The sequence below is a fragment of the Ostrinia furnacalis genome, unplaced genomic scaffold (assembly GCF_004193835.3).
Source record: "Ostrinia furnacalis isolate ACB-3 unplaced genomic scaffold, ASM419383v2 OfSCF1435, whole genome shotgun sequence".
Lineage (NCBI taxonomy): Eukaryota > Metazoa > Arthropoda > Insecta > Lepidoptera > Crambidae > Ostrinia > Ostrinia furnacalis.
The window spans coordinates 122,155-146,095 of record NW_021131674.1 but is presented as its reverse complement, the minus strand read 5'-3'; the positions used below and the strand labels follow the sequence as shown (position 1 = coordinate 146,095).

At 35.8% G+C, this 23,941-nt stretch overlaps 5 protein-coding genes across 7 annotated transcripts; 3 read left to right on the top strand and 2 right to left on the bottom strand.

Moving 5' to 3' along the window:
• Nucleotides 1-757: 757 nt before the first annotated feature.
• Nucleotides 758-2,188, top strand: RpL30 (ribosomal protein L30). The gene is made up of 4 exons (XM_028304478.1): nt 758-808; nt 912-968; nt 1,268-1,413; nt 1,984-2,188. The coding sequence occupies exons 2-4, from the start codon at nt 948-950 to the stop codon at nt 2,156-2,158; spliced, it is 342 nt and encodes a 113-aa protein (XP_028160279.1). The 5' UTR covers nt 758-808; nt 912-947; the 3' UTR covers nt 2,159-2,188.
• Nucleotides 2,189-2,435: 247 nt separating this feature from the next.
• Pdrg1 (Pdrg1 prefoldin-like subunit) lies at nt 2,436-2,873 on the bottom strand. The gene has a single exon (XM_028304476.1). It carries the CDS (start codon nt 2,848-2,850, stop codon nt 2,452-2,454), a length of 399 nt encoding a protein of 132 aa, XP_028160277.1. The 5' UTR covers nt 2,851-2,873; the 3' UTR covers nt 2,436-2,451.
• Nucleotides 2,874-5,209: 2,336 nt separating this feature from the next.
• On the top strand, nt 5,210-16,310 carry dbf (doublefault). Of its 3 annotated transcripts, none has more exons than XM_028304473.1 (11): nt 5,210-5,234; nt 5,489-5,595; nt 5,873-6,033; nt 6,134-6,244; nt 6,765-6,847; nt 7,100-7,200; nt 8,428-8,493; nt 8,623-8,767; nt 8,963-9,077; nt 14,378-14,641; nt 16,145-16,310. In XM_028304473.1, the coding sequence occupies exons 2-10, from the start codon at nt 5,489-5,491 to the stop codon at nt 14,638-14,640; spliced, it is 1,152 nt and encodes a 383-aa protein (XP_028160274.1). In that variant the 5' UTR covers nt 5,210-5,234; the 3' UTR covers nt 14,641; nt 16,145-16,310. The 3 variants fall into 3 exon arrangements, with proteins under 3 accessions (XP_028160274.1, XP_028160272.1, XP_028160273.1); XM_028304471.1 differs by having other exon boundaries at nt 5,210-5,371; XM_028304472.1 differs by having other exon boundaries at nt 5,216-5,377.
• Nucleotides 16,311-19,096: 2,786 nt separating this feature from the next.
• LOC114352767 (decapping nuclease DXO homolog) lies at nt 19,097-21,179 on the bottom strand. Its single transcript, XM_028304487.1, has 4 exons — nt 20,481-21,179; nt 20,074-20,332; nt 19,631-19,769; nt 19,097-19,332 (listed from the first exon to the last, which is right to left on the bottom strand). Exons 1-4 carry the CDS (start codon nt 20,956-20,958, stop codon nt 19,114-19,116), a joined length of 1,095 nt encoding a protein of 364 aa, XP_028160288.1. The 5' UTR covers nt 20,959-21,179; the 3' UTR covers nt 19,097-19,113.
• Nucleotides 21,180-22,464: 1,285 nt separating this feature from the next.
• Nucleotides 22,465-23,532, top strand: LOC114352748 (uncharacterized protein CG16817). Its single transcript, XM_028304456.1, has 2 exons — nt 22,465-22,689; nt 22,767-23,532. Exons 1-2 carry the CDS (start codon nt 22,655-22,657, stop codon nt 23,248-23,250), a joined length of 519 nt encoding a protein of 172 aa, XP_028160257.1. The 5' UTR covers nt 22,465-22,654; the 3' UTR covers nt 23,251-23,532.
• The last annotated feature ends 409 nt before the right edge of the window (nt 23,533-23,941 follow it).

Here is a 23,941-nt window from a genome sequence, read left to right as displayed (position 1 = left end):
GAAGAGACATATCACTCAAGTTGAGTGCTTAAACCAAGTGAATGAATACACAACAAAAAATAAATTATCGATTAAACCCTTGTAAAAACAAGCTTTTTTTCCGACATTTTATTGGACAGGGGTTCCCAAAGTGGGGGGTGCACCCCCCAGGGGAGGCGCTATTACCTTTAACGGGGGACGCGGGTTATCTGTGAAGTATTAAAAAGCCTGCGACTCCTGAAAGGATACATTCCAGACTGCTCGATACGACCAAATACCAATATATAAATAAATCTGGACTGGAGGATGAGGGGCACCCGCGGACGCGACGGATTCTTTTTATGGTCGAATGGAGGCGCGTCTCGAATAAATTTGGGAACCCCTGGATTGGCCCTGAATGACCCTGTGCCCCGAATACGCTAATTTTTAACGTCTCCAATACAGACGCGCTTCTTCGATTTCTTCGCCCCCATTACGCTATTACATTTTCATCTTCAACGTGCCCGGACGTTAGCTGTTTTGAACAACCGTATCGCAAAACCGAAGAAGCGCGTCTGATTGGAGACGTTAAAAATTTGCGTAATCGGGGCTCTGATAATGATACAAAAATGTTGTTGTTTTAGTTGTGTAACTTACTAACTTATATTATATATTATTTTTATGCTTAAGATTTTTTATGCAGGACAAAAAAATAATAATAAAATTAAATCAACAAGAAACGATTTTAAAAATCGATTCTCTGAGATTCGTTGATGATTGTCTATGAAATATGCGCATCCCTTTTTTTTATCTTAAAAAAAAAGTCTTTCTGTCGTCGTGGTTGCGCTAGGTTCGTCTTTTCTTGTGTGATTTGTGTAAAAAATAAATTCAAATCTAATTTACTCTTATTTAACATTGAAAACTTCAATTATTAACTGAAAGTTTTATTTTAGCTTTTCCCGCTGTGCTGTATTACGCCAACAATCACAATGGTTGCCGCTAAGAAGCAAGTAAGTTTCCACGTGAATTTTTTACATTGAAACCGGACTGATGGCATGGTTTATCTGATATTTTATGATAGGCCTCCTCTTATTGAAGTCCTATATTATGATGTTGCTCGATAGGCTCGCTAATTATGTAATTTGCGGGGTTGAGGAAGCACCAAACAATATTTTGAGGTTATGTTCAAAAACGTGGAAGTGTACATACCCACTTGAATCCTCAATTATTTCAAAGCACTAGTCTCACTATTTACAACTGCTTAGTAGTTAATTTGTGCACTAAACATTGCATTGTTTTATCTTTCCAGAAAAAGACCATTGAGTCTATCAACTCACGCCTCGCGTTGGTAATGAAATCGGGCAAATATTGCCTGGGTTACAAGCAAACTCTGAAGACCCTCCGTCAAGGAAAGGCGAAGCTGGTTATCATTGCCAAGAATGCACCTCCTCTAAGGTGAGACTACTGAGAAGTAGAGTTTCCCATGGTTTTTTTTTAATTTGAGGGAAGCATATGGAGTCTTAGACAAAGAAGTATGGATTCCCTGTTATTGGATTAACAAGTTGCAACTTTCTTGTTCCGAGCTTGAGAAAATCTATTAAATATAAATAACTTATTAAAGTCATATGACAGCCGTTCAACATTTTAAACATTCTCATTTCATTACAATATTGAAACTTATCCCGGCAACAAAAAATATCAATGTGGCCTACAATATTCACATTGATAATTTTATAGGAGATATATTAATAAGTTCTGTGCTACATTATAAATTTTTACTTGTTAATCCAAAAATTTGGGAAACCTATGGAGTAGTCTGTCCATGCTGAACTCAATAAATAGTACCAGTTTGGTGCTTTTTTTACTGTGAAACATGTGCTGTGTAAGTATTACCCAAGTCATTGTCATTATACACAAAATTCAAACAACATTCATCTGTCCCTACGTTTTTAATAAATTAATATGTGTCCAAATTTTCAGTTTTCATGCACAAATTCATTACAATATAAATATATTTTTTTCCAGGAAATCAGAGATTGAATATTATGCGCTTTTGGCAAAGACCGGAGTCCACCACTACAGTGGAAACAATATTGAACTTGGCACAGCTTGTGGTAAATACTACAGAGTATGCACACTTGCCATCACAGACCCAGGTGACTCTGATATCATCACCACACTGCCTGAAGCGACAGCCTAGATAAGTACAATAAATAGACCATAAAAACCACTTGTTTTGTTTTATTCAGTACCTATAACCTGCATTATAATACATACTAGAATGTAATCAAAATCAAGTAGTAATAGTTACTACTTTGATTATAACATTATTGTTATATTAATAATAGCTAAACAATGAAACTACAACTAATATCCTATGCATATTGAGTAGTAGTCGCATAGAAAAAAAGATGTCCCTGCCTAATTTGGGCAGCCTAACGATGTGGATTGATAACATGAATAAAAAATGCATGGTAGGTATTTTAGAATTGTTTAATCTTCAGAAAATAGACCAGCTTTTGTCAATCCTTGCATTTCTGTATGAGACATAGGAACTAACATTAGTCCAGGTACAGGTGGTTGCATTTCTAAATCTCTTAGATCATTTAATTTCACTTTAAGATCACAGCGGAGTTTGTTTATATCAATACTTAATTGTTTTTGATCAGCTTCTAAAAGATTTTTAGTAACTTCAACATCATTTTTGATCAAAATTGAACCTACAGTCATCCAACACTTTAGCTGACACGATTTCGTTAGATCCCGTAGGGCTTCTCTGTTATGGTTTCTTCTTTTGTCGAGCAAAATAATCTCGCGTTTGTCAGACAAAATTTCATTGGCTAACTTTTCGACAGACACTAAATATTTCAACACTTTGTCTTGGTCATTCATAGTGAATTTATGTAACTCTCTAATCTGTGTATCTAATTAAAGTGTTTGATTGAGAAAAAAAATCACGAATTGAACAAACAACAGCAGCAATCACATTACATCATTAGACTAATAAGTAATCTGTGCATTACATTTGTTTGTCACTTGTGTCATTGTCACAATAGAGAAAAGTATAGTTCCAAAATACTGAACTGTCCTATCCATGACAGTGACAGTGGGGCGCCACCGTCAATACCGAATCGCTGGTTCCGATTTTTGCCATGTTGGAAACCATATAGTTGAACGATGGTAGCGCCCTCCTGTCATTGAGTTTGGTGGGACAGTTCAGCCATGAAGCTACAGATAAAAATGGAGGCCAGACTCCCAATACCTACTTGAAGCACAAACTAAGTATCAGTATCTCGCTCTCTGTGGGCAGACTTGCTCTTTCTAAATAAACAAAAAATATAAAATTGCTCAAATTCAATGAAACCAACGTAAAATCTTTATTTCTTGACATAGGTATCATTAAAAATGATAAGTGTAATTACTGGTAAAACGTTTTAGGAAGAAATTACTGTAAAAAATGTGAAAAATGTTTACAATGATCCAATGTCGGAAATCACGAAATAAACACTTACGCGTGGAATCTTATGTCACTTCCAGGACACCACGTACTACCGCAACCACGCACTACAAAATTTTGCACCAATTCTTGTGATAAAACAATGATTATTTCCTGTAAACAATAAAAACTTGAGTCAAATACCTACTTATATCTATCTCGCTCTCTGCGGCCCTACCTCTCTTTTTAGTGTGAACTGTAGTATTGCTATCTTCTGATTTAAATCTCCTTGTAAATTCTTCGAAATAGCCAATTCACTAACCAAATCAGAAGTTAAACAAATAAATAATTAATATTTGAAACTAAGATTACCTAGTTAAATAAAAAATCACAAAATTGTCGGCCATTTAGGCTTAATGTGTTGGCGAATCAGGGAATTACAATCCCAATTCCTGGGTAATCGGTACCATGTGGCAACATCGGCCCAATCCGGCCCATCATGGCGGTTGTTTACTATTTTGTTTATTAAGCAGTTAATTTCGTTTCAGATTGTTTACAGGAAATAATCATTGTTTTATCACAAGAATTGGTGCAAAATTTTGTAGTGCGTGGTTGCGGTAGTACGTGGTGTCCTGGAAGTGACATAAGATTCCACGCGTAAGTGTTTATTTCGTGATTTCCGACATTGGATCATTGTAAACATTTTTCACATTTTTTACAGTAATTTCTTCCTAAAACGTTTTACCAGTAATTACACTTATCATTTTTAATGATACCTATGTCAAGAAATAAAGATTTTACATTGGTTTCATTGAATTTGAGCAATTTTATATTTTTTGTTTATTTAGAAAGAGCAAGTCTGCCCACAGAGAGCGAGATACTGATACTTAGTTTGTGCTTCAAGTAGGTATTGGGAGTCTGGCCTCCATTTTTATCTGTAGCTTCATGTTCCGAGCACAGGTTCCGAGGCTGGCTGACTGTGGCTGTCAGGGTGAAGAAACTTCCATACAACGGTCATCGAAGTGAAACTTGCTTCCAAACAGCGAAATCGATGAATAAATTCAAATACTTTTTAACTACCCTAAAACGCTCTAGATGTCGCTGCTCCTGTTTCCTTCATATTTTCATTTTTTTCTTAATTAAAATATACACACACCGGCAGATTTAGCGGAACGCAAAAAAAAGCATGAAAATAAGGAAAATTACTACTGATCTATGAAATATTTATTATACAAAATAAAGAGATAATTAAAATAAAATAAAATAACATAGATTTTTTAAATATTTAGTCGTTTTTATTTAATAAAAAATCATCGAAACGAAATTTCAATTTTTCAGTTTTGAACAAAAATTAGAAATTGTGGCCAGATTAAAATTAGGGTAGCTTATCACTAACCAAATGAATTAATTAATGATGGGTATTTCCCCCTCTTGCTCTGATGATGGTTTCCATTCATCTGAGCATGCTGCAGTTAATGTTATGAAGGGTATTTTGGGGCAATGTCTGCCATTCCTCTAGTAACGCGTTTCAAAGATAAATATTTTCAAAATAATGGATTTGAAATAATTCTACATTGTACATCATAAAAACAATAATTCTTTGAAGGTTATGAGGGCCTATGTGTGCGTGAACTGTGTGTATGTGTGCGTGGACTTTATGTATGTATGTGTGCGTGTACTATGTATGTATGTGAGCGTTACGTACGTAGGTTAAGTACAGGGAATTTAACACCAGGCTATCAATTAGTAGGCTCAAAAATTTGACAGAGAGGGTTCTCTATTTCCTATGTATTACTTTTCTCTATGGTGGCTGTGCTGTGGCTGACTGAAGTGTAGTGTTGTATGAACATTTTGATTTAGTTTTTGAATTAATAACTAAAGTAAAAAAATCGTGCTAAAAAGCCTTAATTTCAGTTTGTGTGTGTGAATTGCTATTCTGTTTATAAAAGCTAGAGTAGAGGTTATACTTGGTCTGAGGTAGAGGTAGTTTTTGGTTTTAAATAAAAACATTATTGTACTACACATTCTACTATATTTTATAATAAAAATCCTGCTGTAATTTACACAGTCATAAGTTAATTGATTTGATTACAGATGGCGAAACGGCATTTTCTGGAAAGTGGCTTAGGGTGGCAGCAAGATGATGATTACCATGACGAAATGTATAGTACACATAGACGCAGAACTAATGCTGATGCAAGGTATGTATTGAGCTATCAATACTGTAATTTGTCAAGAGGAATTTCTACAGGGTTTAATCTTTAATCTAAAACCCTTAATTTGTTTTAGTAGTTTTGGCTTACCATTGTTACAATTTAACAGTGATGATAGCATTGCTATCTTGTGAAAATTTTACCTACTTTCTCATTATTTATCATTTATAGACAGCATAGCTTCCTTCTTATGACCGACACATCACATATTATGTACATACATGGCTTGGCATTCACTGAGACAAGATCTTAAAATTATTTTCAGAAATAATCATTACTATGAAGCTTTTGGCAACTACAGTGGAGGGTATCACCCACGTAGACTGATGGATATAGAGTTCCAAGAAGATAACTTCTTTCCGCCACTCTCAGGAACCAGACAGCGAGAACCAAAATGTGATCATGAAAAAATAAAGTTTTTAATGCGTAAGTTATAAGTTTCCTAAGAATGTTTACCTGTAACAAAAAATGATTAAGGGATCTATCTTGTCTGTAGCAATTAGGTTTTAATTTTATCATATTGTAGGTTGTGGTGTTCCGAAAGAAACACTTAGAGGTTTACCTAGTGAGTTACTGGAGCTTTATGAACCGGACAATTGTGGACTGTGCTGCTACCAATTGGACACACCCCACATTAGTAAGTGAAACATACAATGTTTACAAAGTTTTTTGGTGAAAAGAGTGTATAACAGGTTGCATTGTTTACCTAAAATAACTAACTTTGAATTTAAATGTTCAGCTTGCCAGGCGACTGCTCTTCCAACTGAGCTACTTAGACACTGTTACTACTTATTTTTCAAGTGTTATACACTGTTATAGCCGTGGTTTATTTCCTTTATGTTGGGTTATACTACCCTTTAACATCCTTGAGCAATTTGTAAGTAAATAATAAAAAAAATACATGTTCACAACAATCTTTGTAGGCCTCATGGCACATCAGTTCCTCTTGCTGACAATCTTATATATGTAGATAATTGTCTGTAATTTAGTGAGCACTCATATCTCATTCAATCAGCCTGTTATTAAAATTCTTTATTAGTATGTAACTGCCATTTTTCGGGCACTTATACACACAACATTACATCTTTGGTTATGATAGATAAGGGTGTGATGGAAGATGTTGTATATTTTATTATCATATTGAATTAATATTTCAGCACAACTTCATTATGTTTCAAAAAATCACTTGAAGAAACAAAAGAAATGGTTACAACATCCAAACAGGCAATCTCTGTCAAAGGTATAAGACAATTTCAATATTAAGATTGAAATGACACTTAAAACTCTATTTGTACTAAAACACATTTTCATGCATGATGAATTTTAGATTTGGGTAAAGATTTAAATTAAAACCAATCCAACCAATCTTCTTTATAGATTACAGCATATTATTAATATTTATATAGAAATTCTCTAGTCTGTAGTTTTAGTTAAAAAAATACAATTTTATCAATAAGAACATTAACAGACAAAAACATTATTTGTGTTTTAGCTACCTTTAAGGGCTCGTGAACTTTATTGTGAGCTATGCGACGTTCATATCACTTCTACATCGCACGCTAAGTTGCACTACGAGGGTAAACCTCATCGCGCGTAAGTAATAGAATAATATCAACCTTATGCTTATTATGTGTCCCAATAAGTGCATGCCAAACTTAAGGAGATGATGAACTAATAGATGATCATCTAACAAAACATTTTTTTTAAGGTATCACCATTTCAATTTTAAGATTTTTTTACATGTTTTTTAAAATCCCCAAGTTTGAGCCTATGTCTTGTTGCTGTGTATAATACAAATCCCAACTATCCCATCCCAACTAATATTATAAATGCGAAAGTAACTCTGTCTGTCTGTCTGTCTGTCTGTCTGTCTGTCTGTCTGTCTGTCTGTCTGTCTGTCTGTCTGTCTGTCTGTCAAATTGATTTATAATCGGCGGAGATATTGCGTATAAAAAAGTTCATCCCCAATTTTCCACCCTTGGGGGTTGTTTTTTTTATTATTAAATTTAAATGGGACCACCCTTGAGGTATTACCAATACGCCGAAAAAAGATTTGTTCAAATCGGTTCATAATTGGCGGAGTTATCGCGTAATAAACATAGAAAAAAAAAAAACATACGGGTCGAATTGAGAACCTCCTCCTTTTTGAAGTCGGTTGAAAACATGAAAATACATTACATCTCTGAAATAGTGATACTTTTACTTTTTTTTATTTTCTTTTATAGACCATCTGTAAAGATATTTGTATCATAAGTCATCCATTAGTCTATCATTTTTAGTTTGGCACACTCTTTTCAACCGACTTCAAAAAAAGGAAGAGGTTCTCAATTCGACCCGTATGTTTTTTTTTCTATGTTTGTTACGCGATAATTCCGCCAATTATGAACCGATTCGAACAAATCTTTTTTCGGCGTATAGGTAATACCTCAAGGGTGGTCCCATTTAAATTTAATAATAGAAAAAACAACCCCCAAGGGTGGAAAATTGGGGATGAACTTTTTTATACGCAATATCTCCGCCGATTATAAATCAATTTGTACGATTATTTTTTTGTTAAATAGGTATTATCAAAAGGGTGGTTTCATGCGAATTTGAAGAAAATATTTCACCCCCAAGGATGGAAAATTGGGGATGAACTTTTTTATACGCAATATCTCCGCATTTTTAATTTTTAGTTTTTTTTGTGTTCACGCATTTGAAGTCGGTTTTATTTTTTTTAAAAAGTTAATTGGGACTTTTTTTGTATTATAGTATGTGAGTAGCGCCCGTTTAAATATAAATTGCTCTGTGATTTATAAATATATTATTATATTGTTTTAGAATTGTAGAAGGCCGGAGAGTTCCTAAAAATCCAGCATTGCTGCCTGATTCTGCGGCAGAACGAATGTAGGTAAACTTCCTAGACTAGTGATTTCGCAAAATTATGAAATAACATTCAACACTTCATTATTTTTATTTGACTTAATTATTATGGTGTAGTTATTTAATAAATGTTCATTATTACCTTGATTCTAGAGAAAAACTGATCAAGCGTGAAAAAAGATATATGAATATACCTGAAAAAAGTGTGCCAACAGACTCCAGTAATGAGCAAACGAATGAAAACATCCAAGTATTGGCAGGACCTAAGGATAATGAACTTTATTGTAATATTTGCAAGGTAAGTAATCAGTAACATGTTATTGCAAGCGTGTCTCCTATCTATGCTATCAGATAGATTTTTTTTGTATTATGTACTAAGATGTGTCCTAATTTAATATCTCGAGAACCCAATTCAAAAAGAGCTGTTAGCTGTTCTTTCACCGCAAAAACAGTTATAACAGGATCGTGTGTACAGATTAGTTATCTGTTTCAGGTATTCATGGTCAACTTTGACCAAATGACGGTACATTTAAATGGTAGAAAACATCTTTCGAAAGAAAAACAACACATATTGAAGATAATGAGAGGGGAAATAACAGAAACTGTTGGTAAGTGTTTTTTTTTTATACAGAATAGAGATTTACTTTTTAGGACCATTTATGCTCGATTTTAACAACAGGTAGACGATGGAAATACAGAATCTTTATTTGTATATCTAATTCAAAAATAGTTAAGAGCGTTTACGCCGTTTGGCGCAAAAACAGTACTTTTTCAACTCGTTACAATCATTAACCAGTTATATTACAAATATGTTATAGGCATAAATAATTAGGCAATTTCCTAGTCTAAATAGTTAGTTGAGAAAATATTTCGATTAGTATAGTATTTAGGAATTCTATCAAGATAAGTTCACACAGGTTTACTAAATTTCCACTTTAGCGTCAGTTTACAAGCTGAATTTTTTATAAAAATACTGTGAAAACGATTTAATAAACATTTATATCATATAGCATAGATCCTTGGGCAAATAGTTAGTTGAGAAAATTTTTAGATTTAAACATTTTACAATAAGAAATCACTAATTCAAAAAACGTAAAATACCCAGAAATCAAAGTGATTTTTTCACCAATATTCTTCCTTAATTCAACACAAAAATAGCTCAATATGATAGAAGACTATCTTATTTATTTATTTATTTATTTATACATATAAGGCACAGCTACAGAGAACAAACAATAACAATACAATTAACACAACAACAGCACAATATTAAGTCTGAACTCCGATTAGAGCCAGGCACAGCATTTAAATAACAAAGAAATAACAAAAAAACGGGCTTATAAACAAAAGACAGTTTCACTCAATCTTATTATAACAATTCATTTACCCTATCCCTACAAGTCCGAATAAATGTATTAGTTGGACCGAAGAGGTCCAGATCTTTACTTACATTATTGTACGATCTGCACATTCGGTAGATAGGGTCATTGAATGTGACATTATTATGAGCAACTGGTATGGAAAAAAGATTTTGAGTTCTTGCACTACCAGTGGTCTTAAATGAGAAATGGCTTAGCAACTCACTTGAATCCCATTTGGCATTTATTATTTTAAACAATATTGAGAATTCCGCCATCCTGCGTCGTTGAGCGAGAGACATAATTGAAAAATGTGATAGTCTCAATTCATAAGATGGTAATCTGCGTCTCATACCGCACCTGACTTATCTAAAATATGTATGTATGTTGAAATGTTAAATAATTCATTGTAATTTTTTTTCTATGAGTATTTGAAAACTACTATAAATCGCCGCGCACGAATCGTTCAAATTCAGTCCGCCTCGAGGCGCCCCAGAGTGAGGTCACGTCGCTCGGTGCTCTGCTGACATGTGTCACGCGTACGTTGATCTTTGACAGGTAGCTGGACGTTTATAGTGTATCCGCAAAATCTTGGTGGTAGATTTTGCGATCACTTGGTAATTAAAATATTTTATTGTTATTTATCATTACAGTCTATTTTTACAACAAATTCTACAGAATAGTTAATAGGAATGCTCTGCCAGCAGGGAATTACAGTCGTAAAATCTTTGCGGTAGGTACCTCGGATTGTAGTTAGTTGGACAGTGGTCATTTGACGGCCACTTGAATCGTCTCACCCCTAAGCTTTTGGCTACCGCCGGCGCACTAAGCCGGTTGATGCCTTAATCTCGGAGGCCCGGCCGCACTGAGTCGCTGCCTATACTTTTGCGTCTCACGTTCCATGGTCCTATATGGGGGGCTCGAGTATGGCCCAGTGCTGTGTAGTCGTGGAGTATCCTACTGTTGAAAAAAGCGCAACGCATGATATCACTGAGGCACAGGCTGAGATAATTCGTGGATACCGCATAGTATCCGCAGTCAGTCTATTCCCGGTTGTGGACACTGAATGTCCCTACTGAGGATAAATGGGAAAAAAAATTATTGTCATTAGTGGCGAATAACAATCCTAACTAATATCCTACTTCCTACTATCCTATTAATATTATAAATGCGAAAGTTTGGATGTCATGATGTCTGGATGTTTGTTACTCTTTCACTCAAAAACTACTGAACGGATTTTGTTGAAACTTTACAGTATTATTGTTTGTAACCCAGATTAACATATAGGCTATAATTTATGACGATATGTGACAAATAAATTTCAATAAATAAATAAGACGTGTCTAAAAAGCGCAATCTATCGTCATTGGTTAAAATCTACAGTGCTGGACAAACTACTGCTTCTGACGTTCGTTCGTAAATATTCATGCGGGGGAATCCGTGAAACGCCATCTATCAACATGATATCAAAAAACAGATTTTACGAACTAAGGGGTACGAGGTCCACGCGTACGAACTCGCGGGCGGCCGCTAGTTCAAAATAAAATCAATAATATTTGTATTCCTCTGGTCTTACTTGACTTTTACTTTACGTATGTCATGCACGATGACATTTGCGTCAATATTTGTGTACTAGGCATAATTGGGATGTATTTTTCTAATTTGTCATAAGTTGTGAGAAAGCCTGTAGCTACAACTGGGAAAGTATGTGTCGCCACTGGTGACAATCGATATTATTTATAGCCTGACCAGGAACATAAAAACCCTGGCATAGAGGCGCGTCAATTGCATTTGATAGTGCAACACTGAGTACAGTCGTACCTGTGTTAAATTAATAGGCTAACTTTATGTATCAGGATTCAGGATTACGGGCTAATTTGATATTTTCATAAATTAACGAAAAAATATTATTATAGGTAACCTGGTTTAAATAAATTAAATGAAACCATCAATCGAGCTAGTAGGATTTATTTTATTATTCATCAATAATCAAATTCAGAACTTGAATATTCAACTGCAATGTCTGCTCATGAACGCTTCAAACTCGGTACTTCTTTCCCAAACTAGGCATAATTGGGATGTATTTTTCTAATTTGTCATAAGTTGTGAGAAAGCCTGTAGCTACAACTGGGAAAGTATGTGTCGCCACTGGTGACAATCGATATTATTTATAGCCTGACCAGGAACATAAAAACCCTGGCATAGAGGCGCGTCAATTGCATTTGATAGTGCAACACTGAGTACAGTCGTACCTGTGTTAAATTAATAGGCTAACTTTATGTATCAGGATTCAGGATTACGGGCTAATTTGATATTTTCATAAATTAACGAAAAAATATTATTATAGGTAACCTGGTTTAAATAAATTAAATGAAACCATCAATCGAGCTAGTAGGATTTATTTTATTATTCATCAATAATCAAATTCAGAACTTGGATATTCAACTGCAATGTCCGCTCATGAACGCTTCAAACTCGGTACTTCTTTCCCAAATCCATAAAAATCAACACTAAGAAAGTGACAAAATTTTTTAAAATTGCTAGTTGAAACAAACCACAGCTAATTTTCATAGTGGACTGTACTATACGATAAACATGTCAGTCAATTTGACAACCTTTGTCGGAAACATTATTCAATGAAAATATTGTCCGAACCCTTTATTTATTTATTTATTTACCTTCAAACCCTTAGTATTTCTCTTCGACAAATACTTTAACACATTGTGAACCACTTTTCTTTCATGACTATAAAAAGATTTTAGCAATTTAATTCACAAAATTAATTGCGCACAATTAAAATAAAGTTTGTTTACACTTTGACAGCAATAGACTGATATGCAAGGTGACATGTCAATGAAGTTTTCAGTTACTGTTGCCATTAAAAGAAATTAGTACCATTAGTTTTCCGCAACATGGCGAGGGTTTTTATGTCCCTGGTCAGGCTATATGCCATTTATCCTCAGTGGCGACAAAGCTAGTGTCGACAACCGAGAATAGACGCCAGTTGCGAGGTGACCATAGGTCCCAAGGGGAAATGTACGTGTACGTGCACCACGAGAGGTGGAAACCAAAAGGTAGAAGCTTGAGGATCTAGGCCCTAGAGTGCTGAAGGGTACGCCTGGCCGTCAACCAAATTTTACGTCGCACCATAGAGGCAGTTTTGCCTGTATTAGAAAAGTGTGTTCGACGGCATGATCGACTCACACATAGGGCTACCCAGGTTCTACCGGGCCATGGATGCTTCGGGCCATTCCTCCACCGTATAGGCCGAGAGCCTGTAGATGGTTGTCAGTCAACACTGCAGTCTTGGCACGTGAGTCACCGCAGCAGACTGACACGCTCCAACAGTACCCAGCCTAAGTGAACGAGCGGCGGTTGGAAATGACCTCTCCCTACCAATCGGGAAGAGGCGTGAGATAGATAGATAAATTGTTTATTTGTTGTAATACACACTTTTTTTAATGCTTTTAACACACACACATTATGTATAGTTGCTATTGAAACTCAATTGTGATTTCTCATAGACTGATATTTATCTGAAATAAAGTTAGTTAGTCAAGAAACACACTAGGTGACACCACTCGTATTTTGTTACACAGGTTAGTAATAATTTCAACAGTTGCAACATAACAAAAGTCACAAAACAACAGAAGATAAAGATGACTAGCGTTTCAAATAGTTCCCTGCATCAGAGTGATGTGTGCCGCAGCGATGCAAAAAGTAAAGAGCTCAGTATAAACATTACCCTCAAAAGGGCAGAACACTGATTTTCAGCTTTTGCTAGAGAACGCATGAAGCGTACAGGTACGGAATGAACCCGCTCGCTTTCGGAAACAATATCTACATTAGTATAAAATACAATTCTTATGAGACAAAATTATGGTATAGTGTGCTTACTCTCTGTGAAAGTGTTCTTTCACAGAAAGAAGCATTGGAAAGGGGGAGCGAGAGGCCTCAGCCGACACTCCGGTTATCCGCCGCCGACACCCTGGGCGCAAGAGGACAGCTTATGGTTTCCAACTGTCCCTTCCTAACAGGCCTCGGTCGCTAGACATGGAGGTGTCTGGTGGNAATTGACCTCTCTACAGATTTATTATAAGTATAGATTAGGACTAATGTATACTATGATTTATAATTATGGAGTCAGTGTTGGAAGATTTGAAGATTTTATAGTTTCCTTGAGCTGTCACTTGACAGCCTGGCACACTTTTACGATGGTGGATCAAAGTATTTTGGTTTGACTATAGAGCGTGAGAACACGCACACAGTCACAATTATTTTAGTGTGAATAAAAATAGCATCGAAATTACCTAAACTTGACATGCCATGCTAGACGTAAACGCTCTTAAATTAAAATAAAAAGTTCCCATACAACAACAAAAGCGTCGCCACGTCGTACGGCACCCTTTGTGCGCACGGGCACTTGGCCTGCCAGTAAAGTCTCCCCCCAACACAGTTAAAATGTTCTTTTTGGCTTACGTAACCTATATATATACATTTTCAGAATAAAGATAAAGGTAGACTAAACGTAAGTATTTTTTGGTTTTCAGGATCTCCAAATAATAAAGACAATGAAAACAAGACTAACTTAGAAGAGAAAACAAAGGCCAACTTAGAGCAAACAAAGACTAACTTAGAGCAAACAAAAAACTTGGAGCAAATAATCACTAACTTGGAGCAGACAAAGACTAACTTGGAACAAAAAAATAACTTGGAGCAGACGAACACTAACTTGGAGCAGACAAAGACGAAACAAGAAGAAGAAACAAATGATTCCGAATGGGGTGAAGGAACTGAATCATGGGAATTATAAGGTATTTTGTTGTGATATAATCCTAATTTCTGTATACTGGAGGTATATTATCCTAAGTCTATTTATTTTTCGACAAACGATGATTGTTTCTTCTCAAATAAAACATTCCTTTATTTTTAAAAAGAAATGGAACTGCATTCAAAGATTTCCAAAAAATGTCTGCTTGCCACACCTGGGAATTGTTAAAAATCTATAATTTTCGGAACTCTGAATGTAGTTCTTTCTTTAAAAAAAATAAAGGCATGAATAAAGGAATGTTTTGATTGAGTAAAATTTTCTATCTACAGAGTTATGAGTACTTTCACTCCAGTACCTCTAGTACGAAAAACTTTTTTNGACATAGTTATCAATAGAACGTGGGTGTTTCAGTTCTATTGATTTTTCATGGATTCCGTGGAGTTAAGTATGCCCGTAAGCAGGTTTCGAGACGCCACCGGGTCCAAAGCGGGTTGTTCATACGACAACCCACTCGACACTCGATGCGCGCTCAAATTCGAAGTATTTCAATGTTTTTTATAATTTATCACTTCACTGCACTTTAGAACACAAAATAACACCAAATTTGTACACTAAAGTCCATTAAATAATAAATTGAAACCATTAAAATAGATCGACCATGCTTCCCGTTCAACTACCCTCCACGGAATCCACGAAAAACTTTCGAGTTCGTTTCGTTGCGTATTCAAAGTGTCATCGAAAAATGTTGTATGAAAAATTAAACAGCGCCCCCTATATTATAGCCGCCCTAGGGGGCGCTGTTTAATTTTTCATACAAACTTTTTCGATGACACTTTGAATACGCAACGAAACGAACTCGAAAGTTTTTCGTACTAGAGGTACAGGTGGCATTACAAAATTCCATCCAGTATATTTGGGTTTGCTTAATTCGTACCTACATAATTCGGCATCAGGCCCAAATAATGGCCAGTTTTTTTTGGTAAAACACATGTACAACCTGTACTACTAGGCCTTGGATGCGCACCGTGATAAGCGTTTATCAATTTTGCGTGATAAGCCCATACATTTGTCGCCTAAAATCATCTATAAGATTTTATCACTGCGTGCATCCCAGCCCGGCTGGTCGAGTTAACTGCACACAATGCTGGAATGCGACTCTCGCATTCACCCGCGCACCTCCTGCGTCACGGCACTCATGGCGCCAGGTTAACTCGACCGGGTTGTAGGTTCAATGTCATATTAGGTACGCACAAGGATTTATTATTGCTCTCCTGCCTTGAACATAATTTATTTTGATGCAACCAGGCGAGGATGAAGCCCTTTTAAAAAAGGGTTCTGAGCACAAGACATCACAGTCCCCCAATCAATCAAAATCAGACGTATTGACTGGAAAATCACTTTCACACTTTGATAACTGCTAAGTGCTACATTACCTATACATTATAAAACGGGTATCGATTCAGAAGACATTTATTTTATAACTTTTATTGCTGTTATTTAGATATCAATAAGTCTTAAAATTAGTGATACGTTTCTGTCATTTCAGAGTCCGTTGTGCACGAAGAATTTTTCCGTCTCGTAGCAGCACCGAAGTATGGACTCTACGTTCAAATCTGTAAATAAAGTACATTAATGTACTTACTTACATGAGACAATGTAAAAGCACGGTAAAAGTAGAATGCTCCATTAACTAAACTAGAATATTAATCTAATCTAAACTGAAATAGAATTAAGTCCAAGGAGTGTGTTCTATTATTAAAAAATAATAATTGTACATACTGGTCATAAATATATTATTATTTAGGTTTAATATGAATGTAAACATTTGAAAATATATCATTCTGATATGATTTTTTTGTTTTATTTTCTATTTCAAGTTTCCAGGCTTATATCGGTAAAAAGGGAAAGGTTTAATCTTAATGGAGCGCGAGTGTTCGGTCTAGACCTGATTTTCGGCGGTTAGCGTTTTCGGGTTCATATTACAATAAGGGTGTTGTATCTATCCGTTTAACGAAGTTCAATCCGATTTTTTTTGCTTGAATGGAATTACGCCGGCGAAACAAGCCAGAAATCCCCGCAACTCCCAACCTTCTTTCAGCTTCAGGCCTACCGCACCACGTAACATATGTTTAGTCTAGGTAGTAGGCTGACGCTTAATAAAGATAGTAGGTATACAAAAAAACTACCGTAAAAACAACGCCGACAATGAGAACTATGGTCGAAAGTCTTTAAAATTTAAATTAATAATATTAAGTACTTACCTAAGTATGTTTTGTATTTCTAACAGCAGGACGAGCGTCGGCGTCGCCGCCGGCGCGACAAGCAACCGTGCGTGAAGCCAAACCATAGGGCCAGGGCTAATACGGCCAGTAGTCCTACTAATAGCACTCCTTGCACTTTAGGGTCAGAAAAATTCAGTGATTCTTGCGCCACGGCCTTCGATTTCTTAGTGCCTCCGGATGATGACTTCTTGACTGTCGAAGAGCTTTTCTTGGCCATTTTCACTGACGATTTTTCTTCGGCTATTTGCCCCATATTTGCATAATGCTCGATTGGTTACGTTTTCTTACCAAACATTTTCTTTTTGGATTTGGTTGAATTAGATAACGGGTAATATAATTTGTTTTTCAATCATTTTTGAGCTGTGAGGGGTGATCGGGGTGATGGTGATTGTGATTCAACAATGATGTCTTGCATGACACAAGTCAAGATGAGTGTCAAATGATTTAAAAACTGTTTAGGCAATAGACTAAAATAATTTTAAACGAGTCCAAGTTTTGAATTGTATGAATAGTCATAGTCTTGCGAATTATTGCACCTCGAAATAAGTCCGTAAGGAGGGGTTTGTAATAGTTTATCAAAATTTAACTTTGTTTAGGCACCTAGGTACCTTTCTACATAAGGGCTGTTTGCGAACATCCATTGGCGAACGAGCGACCTTTAGGCCACACTAGCGTCTTTCGAACGTCGTCTCGCCAGTGCAGCGATGAGGTAGCGCTGGTCGCTGGCTTTCTTCAAACAAGTAAATCGGCGTTCGGCGGCTGCTCAACATTGGCCACGTGTCGAGTATCAACGCTGCTCTGACAAGAGCATGACCATCGGAAGACGCTAGGTAGGTAGAAGTGTCCCGATGTTACTGTTTTTAAATAGTATCGCCATCTACTTCATACAACCAGACCGAGCTAACTGCGCACCTCGCGAAATGCGACTCCCTAGTCCCTAGCTCTTATCCGCGCACCTACCCGCGTTCGACCCGTTCGCACCAGAGCCAGGCCTGAGCCCCGATTACGGTAACTTTTAACGTCAACAATCCAGACACGCTTCTCGATTCTGCGATACGATTGGTCGTTCAACAGCGTACGTCAGCTGTTTTGACCAATCGTATCGCAGAATCAGAAACGCGTCTGGATTGTAGACGCTATAAAAGTTACCGTAATCGGGGCTCTGGCTCACTCCGCGCGGTACATCCGATAATTACCTACAGCGAAGCGCCCCGGGCGGGTATTATATCAGTCGAGTGTCACGCGCGCGCCCGTCAGGACGCTGGCGTGCGTTGTAGTATGTACCTAATTCTATGATCGAAGTATTATTTAAAAATGTACATAAAGAGAAATAAATATTGTGCGGGGTTCGAGTGTTTAAATTCGAAAAGAAATTACACCGGATTTATCTTTTTTTTCGCTTCCCAAAGATGCTGAAAGGTATGTTGGTCATGTGTAGGTAATCAATAATTCTTAGGACTATCCTAAGAATTATTGATTACCTACACATGACCAACCTAACCTATAGGAACCTAACCTACCATGACTACTGCTCAGAATGCGTTCGTTCGTTTCAGCCAAATGACGTCCACTGCTGGACAAAGGCCTCTCCCAAGGTTTTCCATAATGAATGCGTACCTACTTACCTACATACACGTACCTCATTACATATAAGTAGATTAATAAATTTTTCACTAGACAGCAACCCTAACAACGTAAGAAGAGTTCAGAGGCACGCGATAGAAAGAGACAAAACTTGTAGATGAATAAAATTGTAGGTACGTAGTGCTGTGCGAGCTGAATTCCACTGTATCGCGTCGTAGCAAGACTCGCATTTATTCAAATCGTCTTGCGGAGTAATCCTTCTGTACCTGTACTATTACTTATTCTGTGCCAGAGCGTCGAAGTGACGTCACGGCTGCAAGGTGCGCAGTTAACTCGACCGGGTTGTATGTGACGATCTTTATCCATTAGCTTCGTGGTATTTGGAATGACTGCATACCCTCTTTCTATAATACCGTCTTACGAAGGTATAGTTCCAAAATACTGAACTGTCCTATGCATGACATTGACAGTAGGGCGCCACCGTCAATACCGGATCGCTGGTTTCGATTTTTGCCATGTTGGAAACCATATATATAGTTGAACGATGATAGCGCCCCCCTGTCATTGAGTTTGGTGGGACAGTTCAGCGTGGGTCATCTATACAGGAGCTCAAGTAATTAAACATTACAACATTATGTTCTTACATAATTTATTTACATTTCTCCAGATACCAATTGGGTAAAATCACATTGCTTTTGTCAGAACACTCTGAAACCGTAATAGAGTTATTTCCATAGTCATCAAATTGAAGATGAAGTGGCTCCTGATCATTACTTTTGGTTTCTTCGAGTTTATCCTTGAAACTGGTTTCAATGAAAGTTAAAAAATCGTCCAGATATTTTAAAGCCTTTTCAGGTTGCCATTCATTCTGAAACAACACCAAAGCTTAATTAAAATAATGTAGGTTAATGTTAATATTATGACCTGTGTGGTAACAGTGTCCTCAATCAGCGACGCGTCGTACCTACGTACCTACGCGTCGTGACGCGATTATGGTATGCTAACTATGGTCAAAGGGTAGGGGGGTTAGAGGCCTTTAATCCCTTTCCTTTATCCCATTGGTTTGAACACGCTCGTCCCGCATACCGCATCGTGACTGACGTAAAACACCGTGTTAAGTAATTTACTATTATGTCAGTAGTCACAATAGAAGTTGAAGTACTTGCCTCACAATATGCAGCAATGTCATCAGTATTGTAACATTGCAATCTCCTTACTATTCCTTTGTCATCTCTAAATCCTACGAGTAAACCTTTTAAACCAGCTAAGTAGCACTGACACCAACATCTCAACAGTTTGTATTTCCTGTAAAAGTAGAAAGCATTATGTTCAGATCTACTCTTATGGAAAGAATATCAAATAAAAGAAGATAAAGTAAGTATATTTATCTTTTTTGTTTTGACTTATGACTGTTTTTGTAACATTCCCAGGTCATCCCTTGCTCAAAAGGACAAATTTTAATAATGCATTTTAAACTTTATTCAATCATTATAAGGTTTAAATTAAATTGAGAAGAATAAGTTTTTACATTTGTGAAAAGTTGATGTGCAAGTGAGTAGATTTGACCATTTGAAAAAACTTTATAAATTATTGTTACTGCGATACATACTTGAAATTTTGTTCCTGGTTTGGTGTTCGTATTTCTCTATTAGTTTTTAGTTCAATATACTGGTTACTTCTAAGGTAATTTAAATTTGTTTGAAAGTCATTGGTGTCAGGTGGAGGTGGTACTTTGTCTGTAGCCAGAAGACCATCTATTTGAGCACCATAAAGGAGTTGGTGTTTCCCTAGAGAGGACTGGTAGTAAAGAGAGAACTCCTCATTTTCTATGACTGGCCTGTCAATATCCGGCAATTGACCAGGAAGGTCTGAAATAAAAATAATTTTGCCTCACTTCACAAATAAAGCAGCTATTCTCAAGTATTGCACATGATACTAATGAATAGACCAAATGATTACTAAAAAATAAAATAATTAACAAAAACTTATAGAATACTGTATTCAGTAGTTATTTACCTGACAATAAATATTGTTCAAATTTGTAACCCCAAGCACAAAATATTTTTTCCTGCTTGGTTCTGTTTTGTATTCTTTTTATCTCTTTTGGAGTGTCCAATGAACATAAGTATATAGAACCATTATACAGACAAGCCATTATACGGATATGATCTGCATGATAGGCATTACACATAATACTTATCAAAGTTCTCCTGTAAGTAATAAACTGATTTCCATGTGGTATATCTTTGATTCTATCAACAAGAAACTTTAACAGTAGATTAATTTTTTCGACATTGTCGTCGGTAGTTCTTTTTATAGCTTCATCAATTTTATGGCTTAAATCTAAATATATTCTTCCCTTTGCAACTCGGTTCAGATATTTTAATTGCGATAAATCACCAATGTACTCTCTTCTAACATCAACACTCATGAATCCTACAATTTTGGGATAGCTAATGCTAAGTGGTATATTTTGTTTTGAGCTATTCATCATGATATAAACACGATACAAAATCTTAGCGTAATTTATTTTTTGTAGTGGTTTCACATAGTGTGGAGGTCTATCGAAGAGCAAGAAATGATCCTATGAAGCATGGTCCATGTAACGTCTTAAATATTTTTTGTGTTAGTCTAAATAAATTTAAACAAACAAACAAAACTGTGAAACAAAAACAACGATTACGAACTCTAATCCATAACTGTGATTACGAACGAAAGAAACTGGAAAAAAAACTGACATTTGACAGATCTATTTTTTTTTAAATGACAACCTCACAGACATGAAGCTACAGATAAAAATGGAGGCCAGACTCCCAATACCTACTTGAAGCACAAACTAAGTATCAGTATCTCGCTCTCTGTGGGCAGACTTGCTCTTTCTAAATAAACAAAAAATATAAAATTGCTCAAATTCAATGAAACCAATGTAAAATCTTTATTTCTTGACATAGGTATCATTAAAAATGATAAGTGTAGTTACTGGTAAAACGTTTTAGGAAGAAATTACTGTAAAAAATGTGAAAAATGTTTACAATGATCCAATGTCGGAAATCACGAAATAAACACTTACGCGTGGAATCTTATGTCACTTCCAGGACAGCACGTACTACCGCAACCACGCACTACAAAATTTTGCACCAATTCTTGTGATAAAACAATGATTATTTCCTGTAAACAATCTCAAACGAAATTAACTGCTTAATAAACAAAATAGTAAACAACCGCCATGATGGGCCGGATTGGGCCGATGTTGCCACATGGTACCGATTACCCAGGAATTGGGATTGTAATTCCCTGATTCGCCAACACATTAAGCCTAAATGGCCGACAATTTTGTGATTTTTTATTTAACTAGGTAATCTTAGTTTCAAATATTAATTATTTATTTGTTTAACTTCTGATTTGGTTAGTGTATTGGCTATTTCGAAGAATTTACAAGGAGATTTAAATCAGAAGATAGCAATACTACAGTTCACACTAAAAAGAGAGGTAGGGCCGCAGAGAGCGAGATAGATATAAGTAGGTATTTGACTCAAGTTTTGTTCCAAACTCTGCCCTCCATTTTTATCTGTAGCTTCATGCTCACAGAGCACGTAATAACAACCGAATGACAGTGCGGGCAGTGCGGCAAGGATATAATAGTAATGGTTTAAGTTTGTATCCGATAGATAGCATCGTACTACAATCGTATCGTTTCAATTCTTATGTCATTCATAAGAGAAGTAGAGTGGAGCAGCAGTAAATACATTCTATTCTAGTTTATTTTGGCTTCTTACATTGAACCGTCGTCCCAGCTACGACATTTTGCATTTTGTCTAGGGGGGCCGATACTTGGCCCAACTTGGCCCCCTATAGAAATACCAAAACATGTCAGATTTTTATGTCAAAAGACGGTTCTTGAAAGGCCTTTTTATATGGTGTTACAAGGGATTCGATATTGGATTTGATCAAAAAGTGCAACTTGTCTGGACCTATTGGTTGGAGAAGAGGACCCATTCAAAGCCATGAAGCTAAAGATAATTAGCTTCATTTTCAAAGCACATGATGGTTTCCATCTTTGTTATCATATGTCAAAGACCATTCGATTCCGATGGCAAAAAAAAAAAACAAGTCAAAAAGTCGCTCGCTTCTCGATTCTCGTTTTTCGTCTTAATTTTGTTGCTTGTCTGCGGTTCCGTGCTAAATAATAGATGCTTGAAAAATCGGCAAATTTATTATCACAAAAGTAAGTTTAATATGCAGTGAGATTTATAAATAATTTGTATTCTTTTGTTTACTAACATGTTTCAAATTAAATTTCAGTATGAGTTCAGAAGCAATGGTCATTCCGCCATCGGTGTCGTGGGCTCAAAGAAGTGCTTGTATATTTCTAACTTTCAATGTTGAATGCGAAAAGCCAGAAATTAAAATCGACAATAAACGAGTTCATTTTAAAGGATTATGTGCACCAGATCAGAAGTTGCATGAAGTTGAAATTCCGTTATATGGTGAAATAGACCCAGAAAAAAGTACTCATTGCAACAAAGGCCGATTTATTGATGTAGTTCTTCTTAAGAAATCGGACGGACCATTCTGGCCAACTCTTACAAGTGATAAAAAGAAACACCATTGGCTAAAAGTAGACTTTGAGCGCTGGCAAGATGAAGATGAAAGCGGTGAGGAAGGTGACAACATGAATGATATGTTTTCTAACATGTTCACCGATAAAATTGGTGACTTTGGTGATGAAAACGAAAAGGATGATTCAAGCTCTGCTGATGAAGAGGACTTACCTGATATAGAGTAACATAAACAAGTATTTCTAAAATAGTGAAAAACAATAGCCTAGATTATGAACCAAACTTTGTGCTTTTATACAAGGAATATAGTGGTATAGCTTAAATTTTACTTATAAGTTCATGTGCTTTGGATGGAAATTTAAATTGATTTATCAAGTCCTATATGTTTTAAAGGTGTTTGAATTTAAATCAATTGTTAAAAGTTTAAAGTGAAAGCTTGCAATGTGCAGTCATGTAATTATGATAATGATAATTTCCGGTTGGTTAAGTTTTGTTAAGTAGCGCTAGTTTGATAAATAAATAAATACATTTTTGGCCTTCAACAAAGGATTGTAGATATTTCTGTATATGAATATTTTTTTCATAAATATTTTTATGTTATACCTATGTGAAAAGATGAAATAATGTTTTCAAATTTTATTTTTTTCTTTGCTGTAAACTATACTCGTAAAATCCTAATCTGTATTATTTTAATTTCCTTAATCATATTAATCAATAATGCTTCAATTTACCTATCTGAAAATTTATATTAAATGAATTATGCTCAATAATTTTAGTGGCCATTAAAGATGATCGTCGTAGGTACTTTTTTTTGTAATAATAATAATTATCATTGACACACGCAGCTTAAAATTAAGTGGGATAAACATTGGCCTTTATAGTTTCTAAATATGGAAAAATAGAGACATTGCCATGCAA